Source organism: Triturus cristatus, chromosome 8 (assembly GCF_964204655.1).
Source record: "Triturus cristatus chromosome 8, aTriCri1.1, whole genome shotgun sequence".
NCBI lineage: Eukaryota > Metazoa > Chordata > Amphibia > Caudata > Salamandridae > Triturus > Triturus cristatus.
In genome coordinates, this window is record NC_140591.1 from 776,266,851 (window position 1) to 776,294,226 (window position 27,376).

At 45.4% G+C, this 27,376-nt stretch overlaps 1 protein-coding gene across 3 annotated transcripts in view; it reads left to right on the forward strand.

Annotated features, from left to right (window-relative positions):
• The window catches only part of ATP11A (ATPase phospholipid transporting 11A), a 791,426-nt gene that overhangs the window by 667,737 nt on the left and 96,313 nt on the right, over positions 1-27,376 (forward strand). For all 3 annotated transcript variants that reach the window (XM_085622216.1, XM_085622218.1, XM_085622217.1), the window contains exons 20-24: positions 824-998; positions 16,164-16,266; positions 16,788-16,933; positions 17,036-17,095; positions 20,755-20,882. In XM_085622216.1, the coding sequence (XP_085478342.1) occupies positions 824-998; positions 16,164-16,266; positions 16,788-16,933; positions 17,036-17,095; positions 20,755-20,882 (612 nt within the window). The remainder of the gene's footprint in view (positions 1-823; positions 999-16,163; positions 16,267-16,787; positions 16,934-17,035; positions 17,096-20,754; positions 20,883-27,376) is intronic.

Here is a 27,376-nt window from a genome sequence, read left to right on the forward strand (position 1 = left end):
TCTACCTTGGCAATTAGAAGTACAGTGATCCGAAAGGTCGGTGTTCTTAGTTGAGATCATTCTCCATTAAAGCCACTATTGTGTGTTCTACTTTTGTAGTGGATACAGCTGGTAGGAATCTTGTTTCTGTTCACCGAAGGAGATGAAGACATCAGTGATATTTGGGAAGCTGCACTGTTGAGATACAGGGCAACCAAGACACATTTCCACACTCTCCTCACTGTGGTATTAAAATAAGGCTGTAATTCTGTGTTGTCTTACGATGATCTAGGGTAAAAGAAGGACTCACTCAATAAGACAGAAAGAGCTGAAGTTGAAGAATATTGCTGTCCTCAGACGTTTCACACGGGGGAAAGAGGATTGAAGTGGTTGCATTTGCTCACAAATTTTAGGTTACAGTTTTCCAAAAAGAGTCCTATATCCGATAGAAACTTACCAACATGACTTTGCCTGTGCCTTCCTTCCAGGTGATATTGTTAACCGTACGCAGATGTGGCGTATACATGTTCTTAAGGAGTGCATAATTTCTCCTGTAGCTTGTCAAAATATTGAATGACTACTTGATTTTAAAGCGGGGGGAGAAGGAGGGGAGCAAGATAGATTCTCTGTAAGAATACCAGCATGTGGATAGCTGGTATGGCCTTGACCACTTAGAACTGGGATAACATTCTTGTATCACTTTGTAATTCAGGTATACTCCTGAGGGAATTTAACACTAGATGGTTACTGCAGAGGCTTATATTGTCGCCCTTTCTTTTGTGGAATATGTGTTTCTTAGGCATATCCTCTATGAATTATTTGAAATGATTTCTGTACTCTTCAGGTTCTCAACTGAGTTGCACGACTACGGTTTAATCATTGATGGTGCATCATTGTCCTTGATTATGAAGTCGAGAGAAGGTGGTAGTTCGAGCAACTACAGAGAATGGTTCCTGGAGATCTGCAGAAACTGCAGTGCAGTGCTCTGCTGTCGAATGGCACCCCTGCAAAAAGCACAGGTTTGTATTTTTGTCATTCTTGCACATCAGAATAAATATAAAAGATGATTTAAATAAAATGGATTGTGGTCGTGATATTGTCGTAAAGGCAAATCTTTTCCCATCACCATTTGGTGGTGAGTGATGACCTTTGAAACTTACAGGACATAAATTGAACAAGTCCGTCCAGGTGAGTTTATAGATAGAGTATGGAATTCGACATTTCATCCTGTTGTTTTTCAAAGGGGATATTACATTTGCCTTTACTTCTACTTTTCATTCAGAGGTTTTTACAACACAGAGAATGTCCTTGCAAGGTGCAGATCTCATAATCTGAGGCCATAAACATGATAGCTATCCCACATTTTAGACATATCTTAAAGGCTCTGACAGTAAAGCTGTCATGCTAAAGAGACTCGAGATGTTTATACAGCCAACGTATTCTATAAATTAAATCACTCTTATAAGCGCAGACATCAGACAGGAGTAGTAAAGACAATGTCATAAAAATGCGTATGAATAGAGATGAGTAAATGCCTTCCAGTGGGTCATAAAATATTATCAAGTGCACCCTGGCATTGAGGACATTGGGTCTGCATTCAGAACCTCATTACAAGTCAGGCAGAGTGGCATTAGCTCCTAAAATTCAGCTCCTCCTGATTCCAAGAGGGTCGGTATTTCCATATGCGTTTTTTCCAAGTGTGGAAGAACCAGACCCAAATTTATCTTAATTCATATGATAAAATCATATGAGCCTTTGGCTGCAGCCAAGAATCATTCCTTCTTTTTTTCTGTTGGAGGCATACCATGTTCCCCCCACCTCCACCAAAAACACCTTTGCTTCCCTTCACTGATCCCCCCCCCATGCCGCCCATAGGTCCAAGCCTACATTTACCTGTATATGTATGCGTTCGAGGCATGTGGGCTGCTGAATTCATATCTGTGCATAGATCGCCGTCTAGTGTTGGGTCCGGATGATTGCACATTGTTGTCCTTGAAGAGTCTTCGAAGTATCACGAGATAGGTGACTCCTCCCCTGGACCACAGTGCGCATGGGCATCCTCTCCATCCTTAGATTGTTTTTTTCCGCCATTGGGTTCGGATGTGCTTATCTTAGCTCAAGTTAAGAAAATTCAGTTTAAGGCCAAAAGGCCTTTAGTTATCGTCGGTACTGTTCCCGTTCGGTATCGACTAGTTTCTTTAGTGCTTTAGCACCTTCTTCCAGCTTTTCGGATCCGCTTGGTCCGAACATCGGACTTCGATCGACGATGGAATCGAGGACTCCATTCAAACGGTGTCCTTTATGCCACGCGAAATACCCACACATCGACGTCCACCCGGTATGCAACAAATGTCTCTCACCGGATCACGATGAGTCGAAATGTATGGCCTGTGCCCGATTCCGCTCGAAGAAGACTCTCCGGAATCGACGGGCGGCGAGATTGGAGGTGCAGCAATCGGCGCCTGCCCCAGCCAACATCTTTAGCACCGAAGACGAGGACGCCGACAGCGTGGAAGACGTAAACTCCAGCCCCGCTTCCGAACACGACTCCCGATCGGAAGACGACGATGAGGTGATCTTTCAGAGAGAATAAGTCGTCGAAGAGGTAGGAGACTGCGATGAGGCCTTTGGGGCCGAGGAAGATAACTCCAGCGAGGAGCTAGGCCAACCCGTCGATACGGAGGCCGAAAACATACGTCGTCATGAGGCTCAGGTCGAGGGATTGCCTTCGGGCCTTACCCAAGATTAATCTCACGGTTCTTCGGCCCCGCATTCAGGCCCGGCCTCAAACATTTCGCAAGAGCCATTACTATCGAAGACGACTGGATTCCCTTCGGCGAAGCCGAAACCATCCATCGCACCAGTTCCATCGAAACCGAAAGTGAAACTGGTTGTGATCGGCCCGAAGGCCTTGAAGCCCTCCACTCCTTCGACGCCGGCAACGGTCATCGGCTCCGACCGCGCAAATTGGGATTTCGGTGCCGAGCTCACTGCAGCGGATACGGGTGCCGAGCCAAAGAAGAAGGCCCTCGGTCCCCACAAGGCGCCTCGGCCTCTGGCACCGACGACATCGGCCCCAACCACCAAAGTCAAGGTGGCCACCCCGTCTGCGTCGACGTCGAAGACAGCGGCGCCTACCAAGTCATCGACTACAACGAGCGTCGATACCTCCCTTCGGATCTATGACCCCATGGCTGCAAAGAAGTCGGGTGCCGCTTCGACGCCTACCTCCAAGGTGCCGACCGGCTCCAAAGAGCCATCTGCGTTCACCGTGCAACAGGTCTCGGCATCGTTGCAACGCATCAGAGAACGGGCAGCCCTCCGCTCTACGTCGGGTCCCGGCACGCACAAGGCTTCCAAAGCACCCTCGGCGCCGACCAACATCACGTTTGGGTTGCCGCCGACCACGGCGCCGAAACTGTTCGAGATTCGGACACGTGTCCGCCAGACACAGTCCCCATCCACTGGACAAACAGATTTCGAGCCTTCACAGCCACAATTTATCGACGCCAACACTGGTAGGTTGATGCTCCGTAAGTGGAAAATCACGCCAGAGAGGGGATTGGACTCCTACAAAATTCCTCTCAAACACAAATTGCCGGCAGGGTCAGAGCCAGTGCTTCATGAACCGTTTCAACCCTTCCATCAGGATCCACCGTCCTTTTCTCCTACGCCTTCGGAGGCAGACGCAGTAGAGGACTATATAGAGGATGATACCACCTACCCTGGGGATGTCGATCCTGATGATCACCTGCAAGACCCAGATCAGGCATGGGATGACCCCACAGACCAGGGTACCGCACCAGATACCCATGACACGCAGCTTTATAACATAAAGACATCTCCCACAGAGGACACTGCTGCCTTTAATGCCCTCATAGAACGGGCTGCTGCCAATCATAGAGTAGAACTCCATTCTGACACTGTCGAAGAAGACTTCTTGTTGGACACTTACGCCTCTTCCGAAAGAACTGTCAAAACTTTGCCCATGTTAAAAGGAGTTCTCAAACCTGCAAAAGACATTTTTAAAGAAACATCCAGGGCGCGGGTGCTAAACCCCAGGATTGAAAAAAAATACAAGCCTGCACCCGGAGACCCTATCTACATTAGGGGTCAGTTACCTTTGGACTCCATGGTGGTTGCTAATGCTCGCAAAAGAGCCCACTCACAAACAACAGGTGATGCTCCTCCCCCAGACAAGGAGTCCAAAGTGCTGGAGACATCAGGCAAACGGATTGCAGCGCAAGCAGCAAACATCTGGCGCATTGCCAACACACAGGCACTCCTGGCCCGTTATGATAGGTCCCACTACGACACACTAGAATCACTACTCCAACATTTGCCAGATGAATATAAAGAGGCTGCGGAGCTCCTCATCAGAGAGGGACAACTCCTTACCAATGCATCCATCAAGTGCGCACTGGATGCAACCGACACAGCGGCGAGGGCAATCAACACAAGCGTCATGTTGAGAAGGCATGCATGGTTGAGAATCTCAGGTTTCAAGCCGGAGATTCAGAACAACATCTTAAATCAACCGGTCAACCCAGACTATTTATTTGGCCCTGAAGTTGACACTACCCTCGAGAAAATTGAAAAAGACACTGACACTGCGAAATCAATGGGGGCTCTGCAGACGCAGCAGTTTCGTAGTGGCTACTTTCGTCGCCCCGGGAATAGAGGAGCAGCTAGAAGTCCGGGGTCACAGCAGCAGTACACTAAAGGGGGCACACAAAGTACCTATGATAAAACCAACAGAGGTGGATATCGTGGCTCCAGCACCAAGGGCAGAGGACGTGGTTACGGCAACACCAGGTCCTCCCCCAAAAACAAACAGTGACGCCCTCTCCCTTCCCCCCGACCACATAACACCTGTCGGGGGGGAGACTCCAACGGTTCCTGTCAGCGTGGAAAACCATCACCACAGACAGGTGGGTCAGGGACATTATCCAGCACGGTTACTGTCTCGAATTAACGTCCACTCCACCCAACATACCGCCAAAGCACCGTCCTATGTCCGTAAAGCACTTGGGGTTATTGCAGCAGGAAGTGCTAAGTATGCTGCAAAAAGGTGCAATAGAGGTCGTGCCCGTCGACCAGCAGGGGACAGGGGTGTACTCTCTGTACTTCTTAATCCCAAAAAAGGACGGGTCGCTCAGACCTATACTAGACCTCAGACCCCTCAACCAATACATTCTCTCAGAGCATTTCCATATGCTCACCCTACAGCAGGTTCTCCCGCTACTCAGTCAGGGAGACTTCCTAGCCACACTGGACCTAAAAGATGCGTATTTCCACATACCCATACACCCATCACACAGGAAATATCTCAGGTTCACTATTCAGGGACATCACTATCAATTCAAAGTTCTCCCCTTCGGAGTAACAACAGCACCCAGGGTCTTTACCAAGTGCCTAGCAACAGTGGCTGCACATCTACGGGACAACACATCCACGTCTTCCCTTACCTGGACGACTGGCTTGTTCAGGCAAAGTCAGCCCAGCAATGTGCCAGCCACATGTCCCTCACCATTCACCTTCTTCACAGTCTGGGATTCTCACTAAATTACCCAAAATCACATCTCCAACCCGCACACGTACGACAGTACCTGGGCGCGACCATAAACACTCTGGCAGCCACAGCTCAGCCAAATTTAGTGAGGATCAACAGCATGCAACTGCTGATCTCAAAGTTCAAACCTCATCACTCCCTTCCTGCGCGAGTGTTCATGCAGTTGATAGGCATGATGGCCTCCTGCATTTTCATAGTCCCGCACGCGAGACTACATATGCGCCCGCTTCAGGAGTGCTTGGCACGTCAATGGAATCAGGCTCACGGGCACTTAAAAGACCTAGTGTTGGTGAGCGGTCGGGCATACAACTCTCTGCATTGGTGGAATCCACAAAACCTTTGCAAGGGCCGACCGTTCCAAGAGCCTGTTCCACAAATAATACTGACAGCGGACGCCTCTCTCCAGGGTTGGGGAGCTCATGTACTCACTTACACAGTGCAGGGACTATGGACAACGCAATAAAAGAAGATGCACATCAACGTTCTGGAACTGATGGCAATCTTCCTAGCCATGAAGGCATTCAAAGTACACTTGTGCAACAAAGTCGTGTTAATCTGGACGGACAACATGACTGCCATGTACTACATACAGAAGCAGGGAGGAACACACTCTCCACAGTTGTCTCATCTGGCTCAGAGCATGTGGAAGTGGGCCATTCAGAGGAACATATTCCTCATGGCGGAACACCTCCCCGGCAAGGACAACCAGATGGCGGATCTGCTCAGCAGACACAGCCACCAAATGCATGAGTGGGAGCTACATCCGTCAGTTCTCCAGCCGTACTTCCAACAGTGGGGTCATCCAGAGATAGACCTATTCGCCACAAACGAAAACGCAAAATGCCAAAGCTTTGCCGCCAGGTTCCCACATCCACAGTCACAGGGCAATGCGATATGGATGAACTGGTCCGGCAGATTTGCGTACGCTTTTCCCCCAGCGCCATTAATACCGCTGGTGGCACGCAAACTGCGACAACACTCACTGACACTCATCCTAGTTGCTCCCACATGGGCGCGCCAACCATGGTACACCACCTTTCTAGAACTTTCCGTGGTGCCGCATCAAAGGCTGCGGATCAAACCGCACTTTTAACGCAGAACCATGGCGAAATTCAGCACCCAGATCCGCAACAGCTGAACCTGGCAATCTGGCTCCTGAAGTCTTAGAGTTTGGCTACCTAAACCTGCCACCTGACTGTATGGAGATCATCAAGGAGGCCAGGAGACCCACTACCAGAGCTTGCTATGCGGCTAAATGGAAGAGGTTTGTCATTTACTGCAACAACAATGACATTAACCCGCTGGACGCATCCATTCAAAACATCATCTGTTACCTCCTACACCTATACCGATGCAATCTGGCATACAACTCAATACGTATCCATTTAACCACGATAGCAGCCTATCTCCAAAACAGGTAGCACCTCTCTTTATTCAGAGTGCCTGCCATCAAAGCCTTCTTGGAGGGACTCAAACGAGTAATCCCCCCAAGACACCCACCGGCACCGGTGTGGAACCTCAATTTGGTCCTCACCAGATTAATGGGTCCACCCTTTGAACCTCTCCATTCATGTGAGATTCAATTCCTCACCTGGAAAGTAGCCTTCCTAGTGGCAATCACTTCGTTAAGAAGAGTTAGTGAACTCCAGGCACTAACCATTCAAGAGCCATTCATACAGGTTCACGCAAACGGGGTTGTACTACGTACCAACCCCAAATTCATGCCCAAATTGATATCGCAGTTCCATATGAATCAAACTATTGAACTGCCTGTTTTCTTTCAAAATCCACAAAATGTCGCAGAGAGAATGCTCCATACACTAGATGTAAAGAGGGCCCTCATGTACTATATAGACAGAACTAAGGACTTTAGGAAAACAAAACAACTTTTCGTTGCCTTTTCTCCACAACACAAGGGCAACGCAATTTCTAAAGCAGGTATAGCCAGATGGATCGTTAAATGTATTCAAATTTGCTATCAAAAAGCTAAACACACATTAACGATTCCCCCACGAGCCCACTCAACACGAAAGTTAGGGGCGTCCATGGCTTTCCTGGGAAACATTCCTTTACAGGAAATATGTAGAGCAGCCACATGGTCCACTATACATACATTTACCAAACACTACTGTGTAGATGTACACTCAAAACAGCAGGCAGCTGTAGGACAGGCTGTTCTCAAAACTCTTTTTCAGACTGCTGCAGCTGGCACGGGTAGCCGCCGCTAATGGAGGTACTGCTATGTATTCTATGCACAGATATGAATTCAGCAGCCCACATGCCTCAAACTGAATATGCTACTTACCAGTATGCATCTGTTCTTGGCATGTAGGGCTGCTGACATTCATATCGCCCACCCTCCTCCCCGGCGCCTGTAGCGGCTGCAGCACTCAGAATTACTATATAGCATGGTCATCACTTACTGTATCTACTCCATCACTGCCACAATGGCGAAAAACAATCTAAGGATGGAGAGGATGCCCATGCGCACTGTGGTCCAGGGGAGGAGTCACCTATCTCGTGATACTTCGAAGACTCTTCCAGGACAACAATGTGCAATCATCCGGACCCAACACTAGGCGGCGATCTATGCACAGATATGAATGTCAGCAGCCCTACATGCCAAGAACAGATGCATACTGGTAAGTAGCATATTCAATTAAACTCAGTTGGAAATGTTGTTTGGTTTACAACTGGAAAAATCGGTCCCATATTTTGTAATTCACCAATCCATGGGGGTTAACCTGTAATTGCACAATACTGGTGTGGGTTTAATGCACAGTAATGGAAAAATTGCACCACCAGACTACGGCGGACTTCCTGCACTCGCTGGGGTTCTCTATCAAAATGCCAAAGTCACACCTGACTCCCTCTCAGATGCTTCCTTTCGTCGTAGTTGTATGGATATGGTGCAGTGCTGGGCTTGTCACCCCGAACTGCGAATCCAGGATATTCAGGCTATGATATGTATGTTTCAGCCTCTATCCTGGGTTTCACTGACACTGACTCTGAAGCTGCTGGGCCTCATGGCCTCCTGCATCCTGCTTGTGAATTATGTCTGCCGGCATATGCGGGCTCTGCAGTGGGACCTGAAGTTCCAATGGGCACAGCATCAAGGGAATCTCTCTGACATGGTTCAGATCTCAGAGGATCTTGCAAATGATCTGGAGTGGTGGTTAACAAACTGCAGTTTGCTCAGCCGCTGACCCTTCTATAACCAGGTCTGACAGTAGTGACAGATAAATCACTCCTGGGATGGGGCGGCCATCTGGGAGAGGTGGAGAGCAGATGATTCTGGTCTCCGGTGAAATCCGGACTCCACATCAATGCCAGCTGAATCGATGGGAGCTAGATTATTAGAGCTCCGAGCAATCCGGCTGGCATTGAAAGCCTTTCTACCATCCATCAAGGGAAGGCAAGTGTGCAACACTACTACCATGTGGTACTGCAATAGGCACGGCGGGGTGTGGTTGTGGACTCTTTGTCAAGAGGCCCTGCACATCTGGATATGGATAAAACAGTATAACATTTCCCTGGTGGTTAAACACCTGGTGGGCTGTCTGAACACCAGGACAAATTAACTCAGCCGAAAATACCTAGTGGATCACAAATTGCATCTCCATCTGGAGGTGGTCCAAGGTCTCTTTCTTCAGTGGAGAGAGTCTTGGTTAGATCTGCTGGCCACTGCAGAGAACATGCAATGTCTGCGGTTTGGCACTCTAGAGTTTCCATGGCGGATCTCACTCTAAGACGCTTTTCATCACAAGTGGAGCTCAGGCCTCCTGCGTGTCTTTCTGCCCATACTACTCCTGCCCAGAGCTTTGAAGAAGATCAGGAACAACCAGGCGTAAGTCATCCTTTTGACTCCCGACGGGGCCTCGGAGACTTTAGTATCCTGAGCTATTAAGCATGGCCGTTGGTCAGCCGATCAGGCTACCCCTTCAGTAGGATCTTCAGTTGAAGCAGTGGGGGAGGGTTCTCCACCTGACCCTGTCAATGCTCCGCCTTCATGCATGGAGATTGAGTGGTGACAGTTGACAGCTTTAGACCTTCTGCCCGAAGTCTGCAATGTCATCTTGGCAGCCAGGCATCCCTCCACCAAGTTGGTATACCCCTGCTGTTAGGGCAAGTTTGTGGCATGGTGTGCAGAAAAACAGGTTTATCCTCTTACTACCCCCCTTTCCCAAGTCTTTCTGTTTATTCTTTCTCTGGCCCAGCAGGGCTCTGCTTTGGGCACTTTAAAGGGCTATCTTTCTGCCATCTCAGCCTTTCTGCGGTTGCCAGATCAGCCATCTCTATTCAAATCCCCATGTGTAAATAGGTTTTCGAACGGTCTCCAACGCATGTTTCCGACTTCACCCTTTATCATACCTCAGTGGGACTTAAATTTAGTACTCACTTTTCTCATGTGCGCTACCTTCGAGCCACTACACAACTGTCCTATCAGGCTCCTTACAATCAAAAGGGCCTTTCTGGTGGCCATAACATCTGTCCAGAGGGTCAGTGAGCTCCAGGCTTTGTCATCTAAGTTTCTGTATCTCAACATATTCCCAGACCTGCTGGCCTTTCGCACTAGAGCTTCCTTTTCCTAAAGGTGTTAACTCCCTTTAATGTTGGCCAGTCCATCTCCCTGCCTACCTTTTTTACTCCGCCGCATCACTCTAAGGAAGAAAAGCGACTTCACGACTGGACCCAAAAAGAGTTTTTTCATTCTACTTTGACTGCACAAAAGATTTCCGGGTGGATGAAAAGCTCTTCAATGGGGTATGTTGGATCCAAGAAAGGGAAGGCGGTGCAGAAATGGACCATCTCCTGATGGATTGTGCTCTGCATTAAGATCTGCTATGCATTGGCCAAGAAGCAACCCCCAGAAGGTTGGCATTCTCATTCCACCAGAGCAAAGGCTGCTTCCACTGCGTTAGCACGTGGAGTCCTGGTCCTGGACATCTGCCAGTCAGCAACGTGGGCTTCTCTGCACATGTTCACAAAACACTACTGCCTGGACAGTCAGGTCCGTCAGGGCGGGAAATTTGCCTGTTCGGTCCTGCAGGACTTTTTGGTGTGAAATTGTTTTGCAGACCCACCTCCGGGGATTTATTGCTTTGGTATCTATTCTAAGGTAAGGAATCTGCAGCTAGAAGCCTCTGTCAGATGAACAAGTTACTTACCTTCGGTAACGCTTAATTTGGTAGAGACTCTTATCTAGCTGTTGATTCCTTACAGCTTCACCCATCCTGCCCGCTCTATGAACTGATTTCCTGGTACAGGGCTCTTCCCCTTTCAGGGCCCTAGTTTTCCACACCAGTGGTCAGTGTTCTTCATGGCCCGCACTCCTGGTGTGGAAAGTTGCAAAATAAACTGATGTCAGCGAGCTGGGGTGGCACCTATAAAGGCACTGCGCACATCACTTTTGGCTTGAACAACAACACCATGCGTAGTGAACAATGCCACCTATGGATGCCCAGGAGTACTGCTTACGAAAAATTTCCAGATCCAATAAAGCCTTGGGATAATTCTAAGGTAAGGAATCTGCGGCTAGATGGTATCTACCCAATAAGCCAATACCGGAAGTAACTTGTTCATCTGGGCCTTAGTGTCCCTAACTCAGAATGACTCACCACTAATATATCAACTTTAGATATTAAATAACTCAATTTTGTCCCTAAGTCCATTTCTGATAAATTAAATGATTTTTCTTAAAATATCAGTATGCCGCTTTGTCCTTATAGTATATGGAGCAAATAAAGCCATTTGTCTCCCAGAAAAAGCCTATTATTTTCTGAAAACATGCTCATTTCAGAGGCGAATACCATCTTGCAATTGCCAGTAAATGTACTAGTTGGGGAGCCCCATACATCAGATTGTCGTTTTCATCAAGCACTCATCATCCAAACTTTATTCAGTTCATGTTTAACAAACCATAAAAGCATCACATCGATGCATGTTAAAATTCTATAAAATCATCTCTTTCAATGTATAACTCCAATTGATAAAAACACATTAAAATGCCAAAGTAATAAAACTCTTTAGATATATCTAATAGAACACCTATCAAAACACGTTAAAAGTGACAAGCTCCAGATCACGTGGTTAAAACATGGGACACTTGGCTAATTAATTTAAATGGGTAAATCACTCAATGAGTCTCTAATACGGTGCACTTCAGAAAAGAACATAGCAACCCTGTGACATAATGTCACATCGCTTAAATCATACAAGTACTTACAAGCCTCATGATGGCGAATAAACCTTCCAGTTAAAAAATAAAGGGTTTGATATTGAATTTCCTTGAAATTAAGTAAAACATGCAAAAACCAGCGATGTGCTGAGTTGACTGCTCCGACAAATTGTCACAGGGGCATTTCTGAATAATGGTTCCCACCCTGCTTTCCTTGGGAATGCAGTTTTCCAATAAAAGATGAGACGGCGGTAGCGTGTTAAAAGGTACTTATGATAGGTTTTGTAAATTAACGTAAGGCTCATCTTACAGCCATGCTGATCGTTCAATGCAGGATAACGACCCACTGAAACTTTCTGGAGATCTGACTGGGCGCTTTTCTCTCGACAGGTCTTAATTACACACTACTTTAGCTCCCTTGCAGAGTAGCCAGTGATGTCTTCCGGGTATACCCAGAGTTCCTGGTTTCTCTGCCCCAGGCCCAGCAACAACTGTTTTATATGCTGTAGCCAAGGGATTTTATTAGCCTGGTCTAGGCCCATACCTTCCTTAATGATTCACCTGGTGGGAAGGGGCTCTAATTTAGACCATAAGGATCACCATAATAAGAGTGATTTGCCAGGCCTTCATTGTTTATTATCATAAAAGATGCGCAGGTTTCCCTATGGCACTTCTAATCCAATTTGGAGGATAATGTGGAAGGTATTCATTTTCTCCCTTGCTTATCACAGCTCCTACTGTAGGTTTATGCTATGTTGATTTTCATACCTCTCCCTTCCATAAAATCTGAAACGGAGTTCATTAGGGCCTGCAAGCTATTGGGAGTAAGCGCCAATACAACTGCGTCTGCATCATCTGCATACAACAATATTCGTATTTGCTGCATCCCAAACCTAGGGTTGTCCGCACCAACCACGTGGAGCTTTTCTTCCACTCCATTGATATATAGGGAGAAGAGGAAGGGTGCCAGTATACACCCCTGGCTGACCCCTCTCCCTATTCCAAAGGATGGAGTTAATTCACCCTTTATTTCAAAGGGTACCTTGACTGTTAGATTGCTTTACATATGAGTCAAGAGGGAGATAAACCCCCATAGGAGTCCCCAGTTTGTCCATACACTCCCACAGTCTGCTGTGATTGACTAAATTTAATGCGCAGCTCTGGTCAATAAAGCATATGTCCAGTGACCCTTCTTTGGACAAAATGTACTTGAGCATTAAAAGGTCCAGGTTGAGCAATTGCTAAACCGTCTCTAAGCCTTTCATAAACCCATATCAGGCATTAGAAAGAATTTCATTTTGTTCTGCCAACTGTTTTAGTCACTCTAGCAAGACTCTCCTCAGCAATTTAGCAGAGGAGTAGAGTAAAGAGATGGGATGATAACATTTGGGATCATTCCTTGATCCCTTCTTGAAGATGGGTATAATGAGAGAGGTAGTCCAGGATGGAGGTACATTACCAGATCCTGTCGCGTTGAAGACCTTTGTCAGAAGCGGGGTCCATAATTCAGGTTCTGACATATAAGTATCAATTGGAACCCCACTGGGTCCAGGAGCCTTCCCCTTGGGACTTTTATTTAATGCCTTTGCCACCTCATCAAGCACTCACATTTACTACGGTAACAGATTGTACCTTAGGTGTGTCTATGTATCATCATCACAATCCAGGGATTTCCACCACGTCGGGGTTAGCAGAAGATGTCAGGGAGGCCTAGTGTTTTCCATTTAGGCCATGTAAAGTTTTGTGAGCAGCTAAAATTGTACATTAGATATCCACCATAATGTGTGACATGCCCACTTTTATGAATGTGTTGTCTACCATTATGCCAGGGTTGGCCACTCTACAACTATGTATCAATGTATAGTCATCTCTATCTCGTCCCACATTCTCAAAATCTCATGCGTATATGTGTGCGCGTATTCGCAGACACATGCTTCAGCACATGTACATGTCAGCACATAAACACACAGACACATGTACGTAGACCAAAACATGTATTCACATGCAGGCACAAAATACCAGCACTCTCAACCATCTAGAAGACACAATACTCATGAGACACAATACTCATGTTTGGAACTTGTGCATCCACACACACTCAATTCTTCAATCCTTCAACCCCTATCTTGTTGACATCCAGGACATTGTGGCGCATCTGATCAATCCTTAAGGAACTATCCTTTAACACTTATGGAGTCTGCTTGTCAGAGCCACTAACCAGGCAGATAGCCCTAGCCCATCTGAGCTCAGGGTATTAGCTTGGTTACTGGAGGTTGTTGCTTTAAAAGCAGTGGTGTACTTCACTTGCACCCTAATGGGAAAACCATTGCTGTTGCCAAAATATTTGCAGAGCTTAAAAGGGTAGTTATTATTATTACTATAATACGATGAGAGAACTGCTGATTAGTGGTGCCTAACTTTGCACAACTATCTGCTGCATATCATTTGTAAAGTAAAACTAAGGCCCAAGAACGCCAAGAGTTTCCAAAGATAACCCAGTTTAGTCCAATGGGGGGGGGACCCTTTTCTGAATCCACTTGACCATATATACTCTTTGTGTATGATCTTTATCGATCATAACCACCCTGTGACTACGATCATTGTCTCTCCTCATTTCGCAGGAGGCTCCATCAAGTGCAGTGCGTATGTACAGACCATTTGGCCTTTTTTGAAACAGGCTAACAAGTAGATGTCCCCAGCTGGTCCACCAATCACGATCATAGCCACTAGCAGATGCAGACCACATTTCACAACCCAGTTCACTAGATGCACACCCTTGTTGCAAGCTGACATGATCTGAGTTTTCAGAATCCATACACCAATGCCGCTTAATTTCCTGTACAGTAAAAGACATATATTGCCACAGACGTGAAATATATTCTAAAAAGGAAGTATGTCTATTCTTTTTACCGCTTGTTGTCTTGCTTTTAAGACAGCCATAATTTGCTAGTCAGCAAACTGTAACGGTCAATATTACTGCAGTAATAGTGATACTGAAATACTTGTTCATTTTTTCACTCCTACAACTGCTCATAACTGTTAACAATTTGTGTTACCCTTAAAACTCCGCCTTCAGGCTTATCATCTTCTCATGTAAAAATGCCACGCTGTGAAAAATATCTGACTTGATTTGAGACTGGCTGATTCATCAGCACAAAGCTGTGTGAGGTGAAAGCCAGTGATTCTTCCAACTCCTGTAAACAGGGATTAGGGTCTAAGATTTTCTTTATAAAAAAATTAAGTTGGTATCCAACTCATTTCGAAATTGACTGGATGGTCGACCTGAAGGTGCAGTGAGAGAAGAAAGATGCGGCAAGCACATGATATGTGTTATGCTAGTTGTACCCCGGGAGTATTTGTCTGATTGCCCTCTAAGGAGCAGTCCAGCTCATAATGTTGGCCTTCTTAGCATCACATATCCAGGCAGTGCCAACAAGTGAAATGTTGCCAGATCGTTGACTTGACTTTCATGCATTCTTGAGCCTGCAGCTTACACTGAATGGTGGATGGTGGCAAACACCTCATTATCAGACAACTAGACCACTTGTGAGACCAGGTGCTGTATCCACATGATGTTGAGATGTGAATGGTTGGGTTAGCAGTTCCCCCTCATTCACATATTCTGCTATTGTAGAGGACCTCAGTTCCTTACATAGAATGTTTGTAATCTGGATTTAAAAAGGAAAAATACTAATTTTTGTTGAAGTTACTCCTGAAATTCAGACTCCCCTCAGGAACATGTGTAGTGAATATGACTGGAGAATTTCAACATCCTCGGATTTTCCAGGCATGTCCCTTGAGGTTTTGAAAGACCCCCAAAATTTGGAACTCTATGCAAATATTAGGCGTAAATCCACAATGCACTGATTATTCAAATTTTTGGTGAATTGGACATAAAATCAAACTTATAGGAACTCTTAATATAGTCATGAGCTGTATTGATGATCGTGATTGCCTGGGTGCCAAATAAGTCTACTATCTAGGAGTCACAAAAGAGGCTTTCCTAAATGTTCTCCGATTCTTTCCAACAATACGCAGCTGTGCAATATGGAACTACAGATCACTCAAACATGCAGAAATATTGAGAGTTTGCACAAATGTATGCACTTGTGCTCAGTGAATACTGCATGAACATACTGTAGTTCATTCCCTAAATAATAATTCTTGTATGATGTGTTTGCCTCCAGTCGGAAGATTAGAGTGAATAAGAAAGTAGCCACTCATTTGAGACATGTTTTTTTTAAATTTACATGCTTCTTTCAATAGTTTAGTCCGTGGTTGTTCAGTGATTCACAAACACACCAGTGGCTTTGAGTGCTCAATGATTTCATCCGCTTCCATACAGAAAAGTAAATTTTGGGGGCAAATTTGGCGCATCCCTACAGCATAATGTGTTGGTCAATTTATGATCATATGAATCATCATTTTTTCCAGATTGTAAAATTGATCAAAACGTCCAAGGAGCGGCCAATTACCTTGGCAATCGGCGATGGCGCAAATGATGTCAGCATGATTCTAGAAGCACACGTTGGCATTGGTAAGCTAAATTGTATTTTTACTTAGTCTTGAAGAAAAAATTCAATCTAGTAGTAAAAATGTAAAGGAATGCAGTCCTGAGTCATTCCAAAGACCTTGCTAAATTTAGTTGTTCATAGCTAGCATCGGCTCTAATTCTAGTTTGTAAGTATATTCGTGAAGTGATCCTTTCCTACTTACCTCATTAGCCAAGGGTTGGCCCTTTCATAAGTATTCAAGAACTTGAGAGCTGTGATATAGCTTAAAGGGGCATGGTCTTGATTGACTACTATATACGCACTTCAAGTGTCCTTCTGAAAACATGGTATCAGTTCCGCGATGAGCAACGTAGATTGTATTACCTCCCCAGAAGTTGCAAGCTAAGCTAGCACGATAAACCAGCTAATATTGTTAGCTAACGTTTTCCATAAAACATGATAGGGCTTCCACAGTGAGAAGTTTGGTCTATTTTAAAAAATGTCACATTTGGAAGGAAGAAAAGGCGGTGTTAAATAACATGATTTTGGCATTCATTTTTTGTAGGTGTCATTGGAAAAGAAGGTCGCCAAGCCGCAAGAAACAGTGATTATGCAATTCCTAAATTTAAGCATTTGAAAAAGATGCTTCTTGTTCATGGACATTTTTATTATGTTAGAATATCAGAGCTAGTGCAATATTTCTTTTATAAGGTAGGAAACTCAAGTACATTAATTGTTTACAATATCATGACTTACCAATGACTCACTATTACATTGCTGAATTTACTTGAGTTTCTTATTTTTTTCTTTCAGAACGTCTGCTTCATTTTTCCTCAGTTTTTATACCAGTTCTTCTGTGGATTTTCACAGCAGGTCAGTGAGATACAGTTATTTCTCATAATTCCCTCTCATTTGGCAATATGTAAATCAATGAGACACACAAGTATTGAAGAAATTATTTCAGGAAGAACCTCTGCTGTAATAAAGCATTGCAATGTAAAATCAATTAAACATAGCCAACAAAGGATGCTTTCTTCCCATCCATTAAAGCCAAGATCTCTATAATTTTCCTCTCATGGTTTCTGTTTTTGTGTGTGTTGCCCTGTTCTCGGGCATTTACTAGGATCCCACATAGTAAGAATCAAAGACCATGTTCTTTCCCTTGAGTTTTTGAGGTTGGAACCGCACTCCTAAAGGTAGACGCCCAAATTGGTTATTTAGAAGGAAAAATAGAGGCTTAAAATTTTACTTGGAGATTGCGTATCTTCTCCCTCCCGAGAAGGACCACTTTCGTCATGCCACAAACGACTTACACACTTCAATTCCCCAGGACAGGACCCTTTGGATTAATACTTTTAATTATAGTTTCACACCAACAGGGAAGACCTAGTGCACCAATATTTACTCACTTATTCTTTTTTCAAATATTTGTTAAAAAAATCTTCTCAAACAAATAATGGAAACTGGCATGTCATTCGAAACCGCAGTAGAAAGGATTTGGCCTTTTCTGCATTTTTATGGGCATTTGAGTTTGTACCATTGCACAGTGCTCTTCCCCACAAGAGGAATCTCCAGCTGTTTTTTTAATGGCTGTGATAGTATGACTTAGTAGAACTCTTGTGCTTAAGAAGCATAATTTGTTTCCTCAAATTTTATTTCATTGTCTACTAGAGTTGCTTGCTGTTTTAACATGGAGTGCTTAAGATTATGTGGTTACTGTGATATCAGCTAGCATGTAATACTTGAGCTTTGACATGCAGATATTGTCAGAAGGTTAAACCACTGCACTTGAAAAACACTAGGTCGGCCTTTTAATCAAACTAGTGAAAGAGCATAGACCTAAATCATCTACATACACCAGATAATCTAAAGCCTTGCTCTGGACGACTTCTCATCCTAAACAACAGTTTTTTTTATTTTCTTCCAGAAGTGTTTTGGGTGTACAATTTATAGTTTTATTCTTGTATGCAGGTAAAGTATCTCAATGCCCTTTTACTTGTCATATCTGTGTTACATACCTGTCACAGGCTCTAATTGTGACGGGAACTATTTTTTTGCATGAACCTACAAACAATTCACTCCAGAATATTGTCTAACACTATGGGTCCAAATACAATGGAGGTCAGAAAGCCTCTGACCTTTGGTCAGAGGCTTTCTGACCCCCACTGTCGGTTCCAATTCCAACCAGCTGATTATGTATCAGCTGGTCGGAAATTAAACCGGACGGTCATTCCGGCTGGATTCCGACGAGCTCAAGGAGCCCGTCGTTCAGTCAGAACTGGCTGGTAATCCCAAAGGGCAGGCCTTTCTGCCCTTGGGATTACGATGCACGGTTTCCAACATGTTTGACATGGAAACCATGTTGGAAAGCATGTTTGAGGGCCCCTCAGCAGGACCCCGATGTGTGTGCGGCCTCCGTTTGGGGACCGAGGGGCCAGGTGCCCCCCTGTTGACCCCTGCACCCCGTGGTGCCTCCCACGGGGTGCAGGGATAAACAGCTCATCCCATTTCCCTATGGAAGCATGTAATACGGCCGGTTTACAGCTGTAATGCAGACTCTCATAGGGAAATGTAGGAATGCAACCGAACAGTGCTCGGTCGTGGGAACCAGCGTTTACATCGCATGCACTACAACACATGCGATTACAACGCGTCGTTACAACAAGCGCGTTGTTACAACGCAAGCCATTACATCGCAAGTTGTTTCTACGACTTGCTGTAGGGGGTACGCTAAACTAAGGAATAGTATAATTTACTATTCCCTCACCTTCCCTACTGTTGCACACGCTGGAGTTGGAATAGTAAAATATACTATTCCTAAGTCCAGCATGCACCCTACAGCAAGTCGTAGAAATGACTTGCGATGTAATGTTTTGCGTTGTAACAATGCAGTCATTGTAACAACCGCGTTGTAATCGCATGCTTTGTAGCGCATGCGCTGTAACATCGCATATTTCTCGGTCGCATCCTAATTAGGCGGTCGTGTTCGCCGACGACCGGAGGTCGGTCGGTCCCAGGACCAAGACGGGGTCAGGCGGACTTAAGTCCGCTCAACATCGTAATTAGGCCCTATATTGTTACGGGTAGGGTATGTACGTAAGTAAGCATATATTGATTATTCTTAAAGCCATATCTTTTCATCATTGTACCTGCCAAAAATCACCAAAAGAACAAAAACAAAGTAGATTTATACGTAGGTATTCTAATAAAAAAAATATTGTTTTAAAAAACAAAAAAACACTGAAATGCAATAATTGTACGTAACTGACATAAGTATAGCTTACACCACAGTAGCTTTCAGAGGTCATCAGTGATGTAATATGTGCGGTCATAAGCAGTGCATTATAGCAGTGCAAGTTATGTTTTTTCTTGCGGAAGTCCTATGGCAACAGACATCACTGTTTTTATAACCTTAATTTCCCTAAAATGACTGAACAGACCTACATCAAATTAGAAAAAAACTAATTTTCCGGGTAAAAATCTAGCTTTTAGCCAAATTTGGTTTAATTGTGTTCTGCTGTTTATTCTTTGTCATTGTCTAATTTTCCTTCTGAAAATTGAATGGAGAAAAAAAAGTGTTTTAAGGCCTCATGTTTTTAGCATCCCCAGCTTGAAAGATCACCCTGAAACATTCCGGGATGCTGCTGAGATGGATGAACTTTTCTTTTAAAAACGTTTGTGAAGTTTTGTCAGACAGTGCCAAAGTAATTGCTAAAACAGAATACGCTCTTCTTATACAAACTGGCATCATGTATAACTATATATGTATGCATTACAAAGTGAAACTCACCAATGTGTAGTTATAGTCTTGAATGGCCTCAGTTTCCGGCTTTTCTTGAACGTATCCTCTTATTTGACACCCTAACTAATCATGTCCCTTTTTGTTGTATTTTAACTTTTCAAATGAGCTCTATGATAAATGCCTCAATCCTGTTGGTGGGTCGTGAGCACAATATAAAGATGTTTAATAAATACATTTCAAACGTATATTTGCCACGTGGTCTCAATAATGTCAGTTGTACACCTCCTCACATTATTTTTCATGCTTTGTTTATCTTTCTTCCTGTTAACCTATTGCTTCCTACGTTCTTCCTCTTATCTTTACACTGGCCACCTTTTTGCCTTCTCTCTCTCTCGTCCTTCAATTTAGTAACTGGAAGGTCAAAATGTAATTCTGCTCATTTAAGATAAACAAATTACAGTAAAGGTTGTTTGTCTTTCAGATTATTTAAAGCAAAGCCCTTATGTTCTTATAGTACACTTCTGTGGCTCAATGAAAATCTTGTGTTGAAATCTCCAAGAGCACAAAGGTGATTTTTCTTGCGCTGGTTAGTACAATCAGATAGCTTGAGTGTAGGCTTTTACCATTAAGCTCATTAGAATGGTTATGTGAGTTAATCTCATTACTCTGCTTTTATGCACTATTTGGTAAAATTATTCTTTGCAAAAATAGAATGTTTTGTATCATTTACTATTCTACTAAAACGAGATGGTGTATCAAAATACCTCTTTTTTTCTCTCTCCCTCTACAGCCTTTATATGATACAGCATATCTTACATTGTACAACATCAGTTTCACGTCCCTTCCCATCCTGTTGTACAGCCTTATTGAGCAACATGTCAGTATGGACATCCTCAAAAGAGACCCTTCTCTGTACAGGTAATAGCATTTGAATAGCTTTAAAATACAAATTTAATTCATCGCTGTTCAACTTGTCACAGAATGTCAGTGCATTGTCATTTACACAGCAAACTTTTGCCACAAGGGTGGCCAGCAGTGCTGTCATCTGTGTCATTTGGCAGGATATAGGTGTGTGCATGCATGTTGACCATATTGTGCTGATTTGTGAAAACTGTTTGTATCCAGCTCGGTGCAGCATCATGCTGGAGTCCACTGTATCTAGAGCCACTAATTGAACACACTTCATTGTAGCCTAGAAATGCTTTACAGCACACTTATTCTTAAGGACATAAAGGAATCTACTTAGGTGACAGTGCAGGGAGTACTGCCAGGATCAGGCAATCTTAGAGTGATTCTGCAATATTTAAGAAAAAATAGTGACTTTAAGTTCTGCTCTCTTCTCTTAGCAGACACATTAGCATATATGATGGTCTCCAGAGTTATTCTTGTTTGTGCAAAACAATTGTTCACTGTCTGTCTCAAACCTTTTCAACAGGTATTCAATTTTTCACACTGCATGTACGAACAGATGAACCAGAAACAGGGGTTTTGGATTAATTTTGTCTTCAAAAAACGAGAAAATAATTCAGAAATAGTATTCAAAAAGTAAAGGTTTCTCTTCAGACAGGTGTATAACCTTCCTTACGACACCTGCTCTAAGATGGTTTGAAGCTGACATCTTCAAAGCTGCTCATCAGCTTGAGCAAGACTACATCTATGTACATAGCAAGGCAAGATCTTGCAAGTGCGAGCTTTTGGTTTTAACATCAGCTACAAATACAATCAGAAATCAAAATAATTAGACGATTTACATAAATTGACTAGGGATGGGTAAAACAAAAACTTTACCAGCAACGTCTGGAATCTTTGCCTTTGGGTCAAGCGCCCCTGCTTGACCTAAGACCAGGTTTAGAATCTCCAACCTTGGTTCTCTGCAGTCCGGTGATCTGCCAAAGAGGTACAGGCTGCTGAGCAAGAAGCATTGTCCCTGCTGTTACTCTGGGGTTCCCATGGCCTTGCATGACATTGGGGAAACACAATAGCCCCCACCCTGTAGCCACATGCATCCCATTCCCTGTTGCTAGAAGTCCAATCTATTAGAGTGGGACCTCTGACAGAAAACCCACCTTTTGATATTTTGGCTCCTGGCAGCAGGAAATGGACTATAAGAGGTTTGGGCATTTTCAAAGTAAGTCTCTCTTACAGTGGTGTACTTGATGCCCTCAGATTCACCAGGAACAATGTGGCTATTTTTGTACCTTTTTTGTCTGAGCCAGTTTTGAACTGTGCAAAGCTGGTAAAGTAAAAAAATGTATGCACATCATATGCAAAATTGGGAATCGTTTCTTTTCACACTTTTACAAATGAGTAATTCATGACAACAGGTAACTCCTTGAAACTTTATTTAAAAATCTAAGAAGTACTGAGGAGATCATAGCCTGCTGTGGACATTATTAGTTCATCTTAAAAAGAAGAAAAGTTGAGATTAAAAAAACAATTAGGAACGTTTAATTAAGCCCTCACAAAAATGCTACCCAAAGCTATTATGGAAGAAGACGGTTAACTTGATTTGGACCAGGTGAGCATCCTAACTCTGATGAGTACTTATGTTGCTGACGTTCATTGAGTCTTTATTTTAAGGCTATTTATAGCTTTATTGATGACACCTCCTTGTCTTAGATACTTCTTCTAGTCTAGTAATTGGCCCAACATTCAGTGGCGTAACAAAACTTGAGGGGGCCCCCCTGCAAAGCACATGGAGGGCCCCCCCCCCCTCCCCCGGCGGCGCGGCCCACCATCTACCACTTTGCCCTACCACCCAGAAATCGAGCATATTTTGATTAGAAACCTCCAATATTTAAATGAAATGCCTCCATATTGTCTTTCTCTAAGTTCTAATGAGAAAGTGGGGAACACTCTTTGCATACAAGCTACTCCATTTGTAACAATACTGTCAAAAGCAGATTATTTAACTGAGGCAGCAATCAGAACAATGCCAAGGAGCGATCCTATTATCTCAGGAACTGACTATGGCTGAAGAACAAAGAACAACCATGAAGGGTCTGAAATAGAATTGACAATACCGTGAAACTTTGAAAGACCAATCCAAACATGAAATTCCATAAAAACTCTAGTGACAATATACATGAGAAGTACACAAGCTATAACTCAGTATCCTGCGAAAGTCAAGAGAAATAGACTGGTGAATTATCTGCACGCCACACACTAGCGACTGTCAAGGGCATGATAACGTGAACTGAGGAAGCAATTTCAATCATAATGACTTTATTAGTAAGCACTGCAAAACAGGCAGGCACACAAGGCTGAGGAAGAAAACTGTTTGGATGCTTCAGAACATTGATGCAAATGTTTGTCTGTTTTGATTTATCATTTCTGTAGTGTAAACAATGCTAAATACAAGATTTAAGGTTGACGTATTACAGACAAGTGCAAGCAACACTGCATGTAGAATAAAAACAAGCCCTATCAGCAAGTACCTAATGAAAATCTACATACAAACTGTAGTTGGTAAAGCAAAAGAAAAAGTGCAAATACTTTCAAAGTGCAAAATAAAGCAATCACCAGTCCAGCAATATACAAAAATCAAGCATGTTTTCTAAAACAATCCAACTTTCTTCTTGCATCAAGGTGAAAATATTTTCAAAGTGCATGGTAAAAACAAGTCTAGCAGTATGCAAAAACGAAGCCAGGTTAGTTAAACAATTCCCTGTTTGGTGTGTGCATAAAGGCACACATATTTCAAAGCGACTGATAACTACAGCACCATACAATAATCAAACCACTTTAAACTAACAATTCCCTTTTTGAAGGCTCAAATATTTCAAAGTGACTAGCAAAACAGTAACAAGTACAGCAGATAGCAGCATACATAAATTAAAACCTATTTAGTCAGACTAATTCCCCTTTTGTTTGTATATGCGTAGGGTGTGTGGTTGGAAGGGCGTTGTATTGGTTTTGAATTTTATGCTATGTTAGAAGTGTTCCCAGTCCATGTTATGCATGAGGACCACTGACTGGGGTGCATGCAGCTTATTGTGCAATAGGATGCAGGGCTTAGCAATGGCTTAAGAGGTGAGCGATATGCACACTATTTTGTTTTTCATCTCTGCAGGTCCCTTTATGGTATATATTTTTTTCATAATCCCACCTTGGTGATTACTCCACGGAGTAGTCCATTCTGAAAATACTATGCCTAGTGTTTAAAGTTAATGGTCCTGAGTAGGCATAGATTAAAGAGTACACGGTGAGTGATGCAACAGTGTGAGAGTAGGGTAATAGGAGTGACTGCAGGGTGAGTGAGGTGACCATATGCAAGTGCAGATTTGGACAATTAATGGGCTTATTTGAGTGAGATTACTGATTGAGCAGTGAGGGGGACAGATGAGTGAAGTGTGACATGAGTGCAGGGTGAGTAGTGTGCTTGTGTGACTGCAGGGTGAGGTACAGGGTGAACAGCGCAAGTGCATTACGAGTGCATAGTAATGACTGAGTGCAGGGTGAGCGGGTGAATGGTGTGAGTGCATGGTGGTCAGTGTGAGTGCATTGTGATTGCTGTGAGTGCAGGTGAGCGTAAAAATGAAGGGCGAAAATGAGGAGCGAGTTGTCTGAATGCAGGGTTCATTCCCGGACACTTGAAGTAACTCACCATGGTATTGACGGCAGCGTAAGGTTTCAGGTAAAAGTTAAACTATTGTTATTCTGGCACTGATAGGGATCGAGGAAATAATGTGCTGATCCTGCAACAAACTTCCAGTCCTATGGTTAGGGTTGCCTGCTCATTAGTTTGATGCCCCACACAGGACAAAAATAAGCAGTCACCTAAAGCTGTATTTTCAGCACTTATCAGGACATACTTCGAACAGCAAATATAAATAGAAAACATTTTAATTGTGTTCTAGGGCTGCCTGAATGATCCATGACTGCTAATTAAAGGGAACAAATACAGAAAAGTCCATTACAAATGAATACATACATTTTTATCTATAACCCTATTTAGTGTCAAGACGAGGTCTTTCAGTGTCTTTAAACACATGGCTGGCATTTTTCTTTGGGAACCCTACTTTATATTCCTTTTCATGAAAAGCATTTTCACACTTCTACAGCAGTAAATATAAGATCTGAAAGAAACACGTTAGTTAGATTCCTCACCTTAGAATATCCCCAGGCGTCAGACTGGATCCGGAAGATTTTTCGTCAGCAATACCCCTTGCGCGTCGCTAGGCGTCGTCTGCGGCTCCGCGTCCGTCGTCGGCGTCGTGCGCCGGAATGAGGTCGTCGGAGTACTTAGACGCCGCCCTCGCGCGCTGACGTCAGTTCTTCTTTTTTCCGCGCCAGTAAGCGCAGATCCGGGAGAGCTACCCCTTTAGTCACTTTTTGACTAACTTTTTCGATCCTTTTTGATCTTGTTTTGACTCCGGTGCCGGTAGGATGCCTGGTTTTAAAGCCTGTGCTGACTGTAACCGCCTGATGTCGGTTACAGACCATCACCGCCGGTGCCTTTACTGCTTGGGCCTCGACCACGACGCGGAGTCGTGTTCGGACTGCAAGGCCCTGACCTCCAAGGCTAGACGGGAGCGGTCCCGTAAGCTTCTCGAGATTCGCCACTCGGCTCCGCGAGCCTCTCGATCCCGGTCCAGGAGGAGGTCCAAGGATCGGTCGCGGAGCCGCAGCCGACGTCACCATCGGTCGTCGGGATCCAAGTCTTCGGGTAAGTCGAAGCATTCCAAGAAGTCCAAGAGGCGACACCGCTCTTCGGACTCCCCTCACCGGTCGCGCGACTCGGCCGAGGGTCAGGGTGATTCCACCCCCGCGGCTCCGGCGGAGCCGCAGGCACCGCGCAAGTCCCCTTACCCACCGGTCCCTGGGACTGACGTGACGCCGGCGGAGGTCAGTGCCTTCCTCTCGGCCATTAGGAGCCTGGCTCCGCCGTCGACGCCCGCTGGCGCGCCTTCGGGCCTCGCGGACCCGACTGGGCTGCCTTGCCTGCCGGCGGCTCCGGCCCCGGCTCCGTTGACGGCTCCGGCCTCGACGCCGCAAGCGCCCGAGGGACCCGTTCCCGAGTCCCCGCCGACGCCGGTCAACCTCGTCACGCCTCCTCCGCCGGCGTCGACACCGGTACCACCCCCGACGCCGACTCCGCTCGATGTCGAGCCCTGGTTCAGCCCCGCTCCGGGCCCGGCGCCGATACGGCGTTGAAGGACGCCGCGTTCGGCGCCGCTGGAGACGCATTATGTCTATCGCCCGGCTCCGCTCCTTCCTCCTGTATACCAGGAATCGGATGATGGGGACAACTGGGAGGGATCCGAGGATCCTATGGCCGTTCAGGCTCAAATGTCACAGGACTGGGCAGATGAACTGGGGGAGGCCAGTGGCCTGGATACCTCTCCGGACACTGGATTCGTCTCTCCTCCGACTGTGGCTTCGGAGGAGGGCGCTGCTTTCTCTGTGGTGCTGCGCAAGGCGGCCGCAGCCCTTGGGCTCGAGCTGCCTGCCGTGGCTGTGAGGGCTAACGTCCTTACTGAGGTGCTTCAGTCTGCAGCAAGCTCCACTGAGCCTCTGCTGCAATTCAATGAGGCCCTCATTGACGTTCTGCAGGGCACCTGGTCCAAGCCCTCCACAGTTCCTCCTGTGGACAGGAACGTCGCCAGGCGCCACCGCCCTGCTCCGGGTGACCCCAGTTTTCTGTCCCAACACCCTACCCCCGAGAGCCTGGTTATCCAGGCCTCTACCTCCCAATCCTCCTTCCCGACCGCCCCGCCGGACCGGGATTCCAAGAGACTGGAACAAATTGGCAAGAAGCTGTTCTCCTCCCTTAGTTTGGGCCTGCGGTCTTTGAACACCGCCTGTCTCTTGGACCGTTATTCCCATTCTCTGTGGGATGCGGTGGAGGACGTGCTGCCCCTGTGTCCGGAGGAGGTCCGGACACGACTTACCCAGGCTCTGGCCGATGGGAGGGATGCAGCGCGACATGCTATCCGATGTGGGCTTGACACTACGGACTCGCTGGGTAGGGCAATTTCTACCACAGTGGCGCTTAGACGTCACGCCTGGCTGCGGTCCACGTCATTTTCGGGCGATGTCCAGGGCACTCGCCTTTTTGGCGAGAAAGCGGACAGTGCGCTGAATCGCTTTAAGGACTCCCGGGCTACGGCCAAGTCCTTGGGCCTCTCGGCCCCGCGGTCGCAAACTTCCGCTTTTCGCCCCTTTCGTGGCTAAGGAAGGGGTGCCTCCTCACGTACGCCTAGCCACCAGCCGCAGAACCAACCTGCGCGCGGTCGCGGACGTGGTTTCCGCCGAGGCGGTTCTGGAGGACGACGAGGTCAGCCCACATCCACCCCGGCAGCATCCGCCTCAAAGCCTTCCTAGTCCGAGCTTTCAGGCCCATTCCACGCCAGTGGGCGGCAGAGTTCGCCATCACCTGCTCCACTGGCGGTCCATCACATCGGACAGGT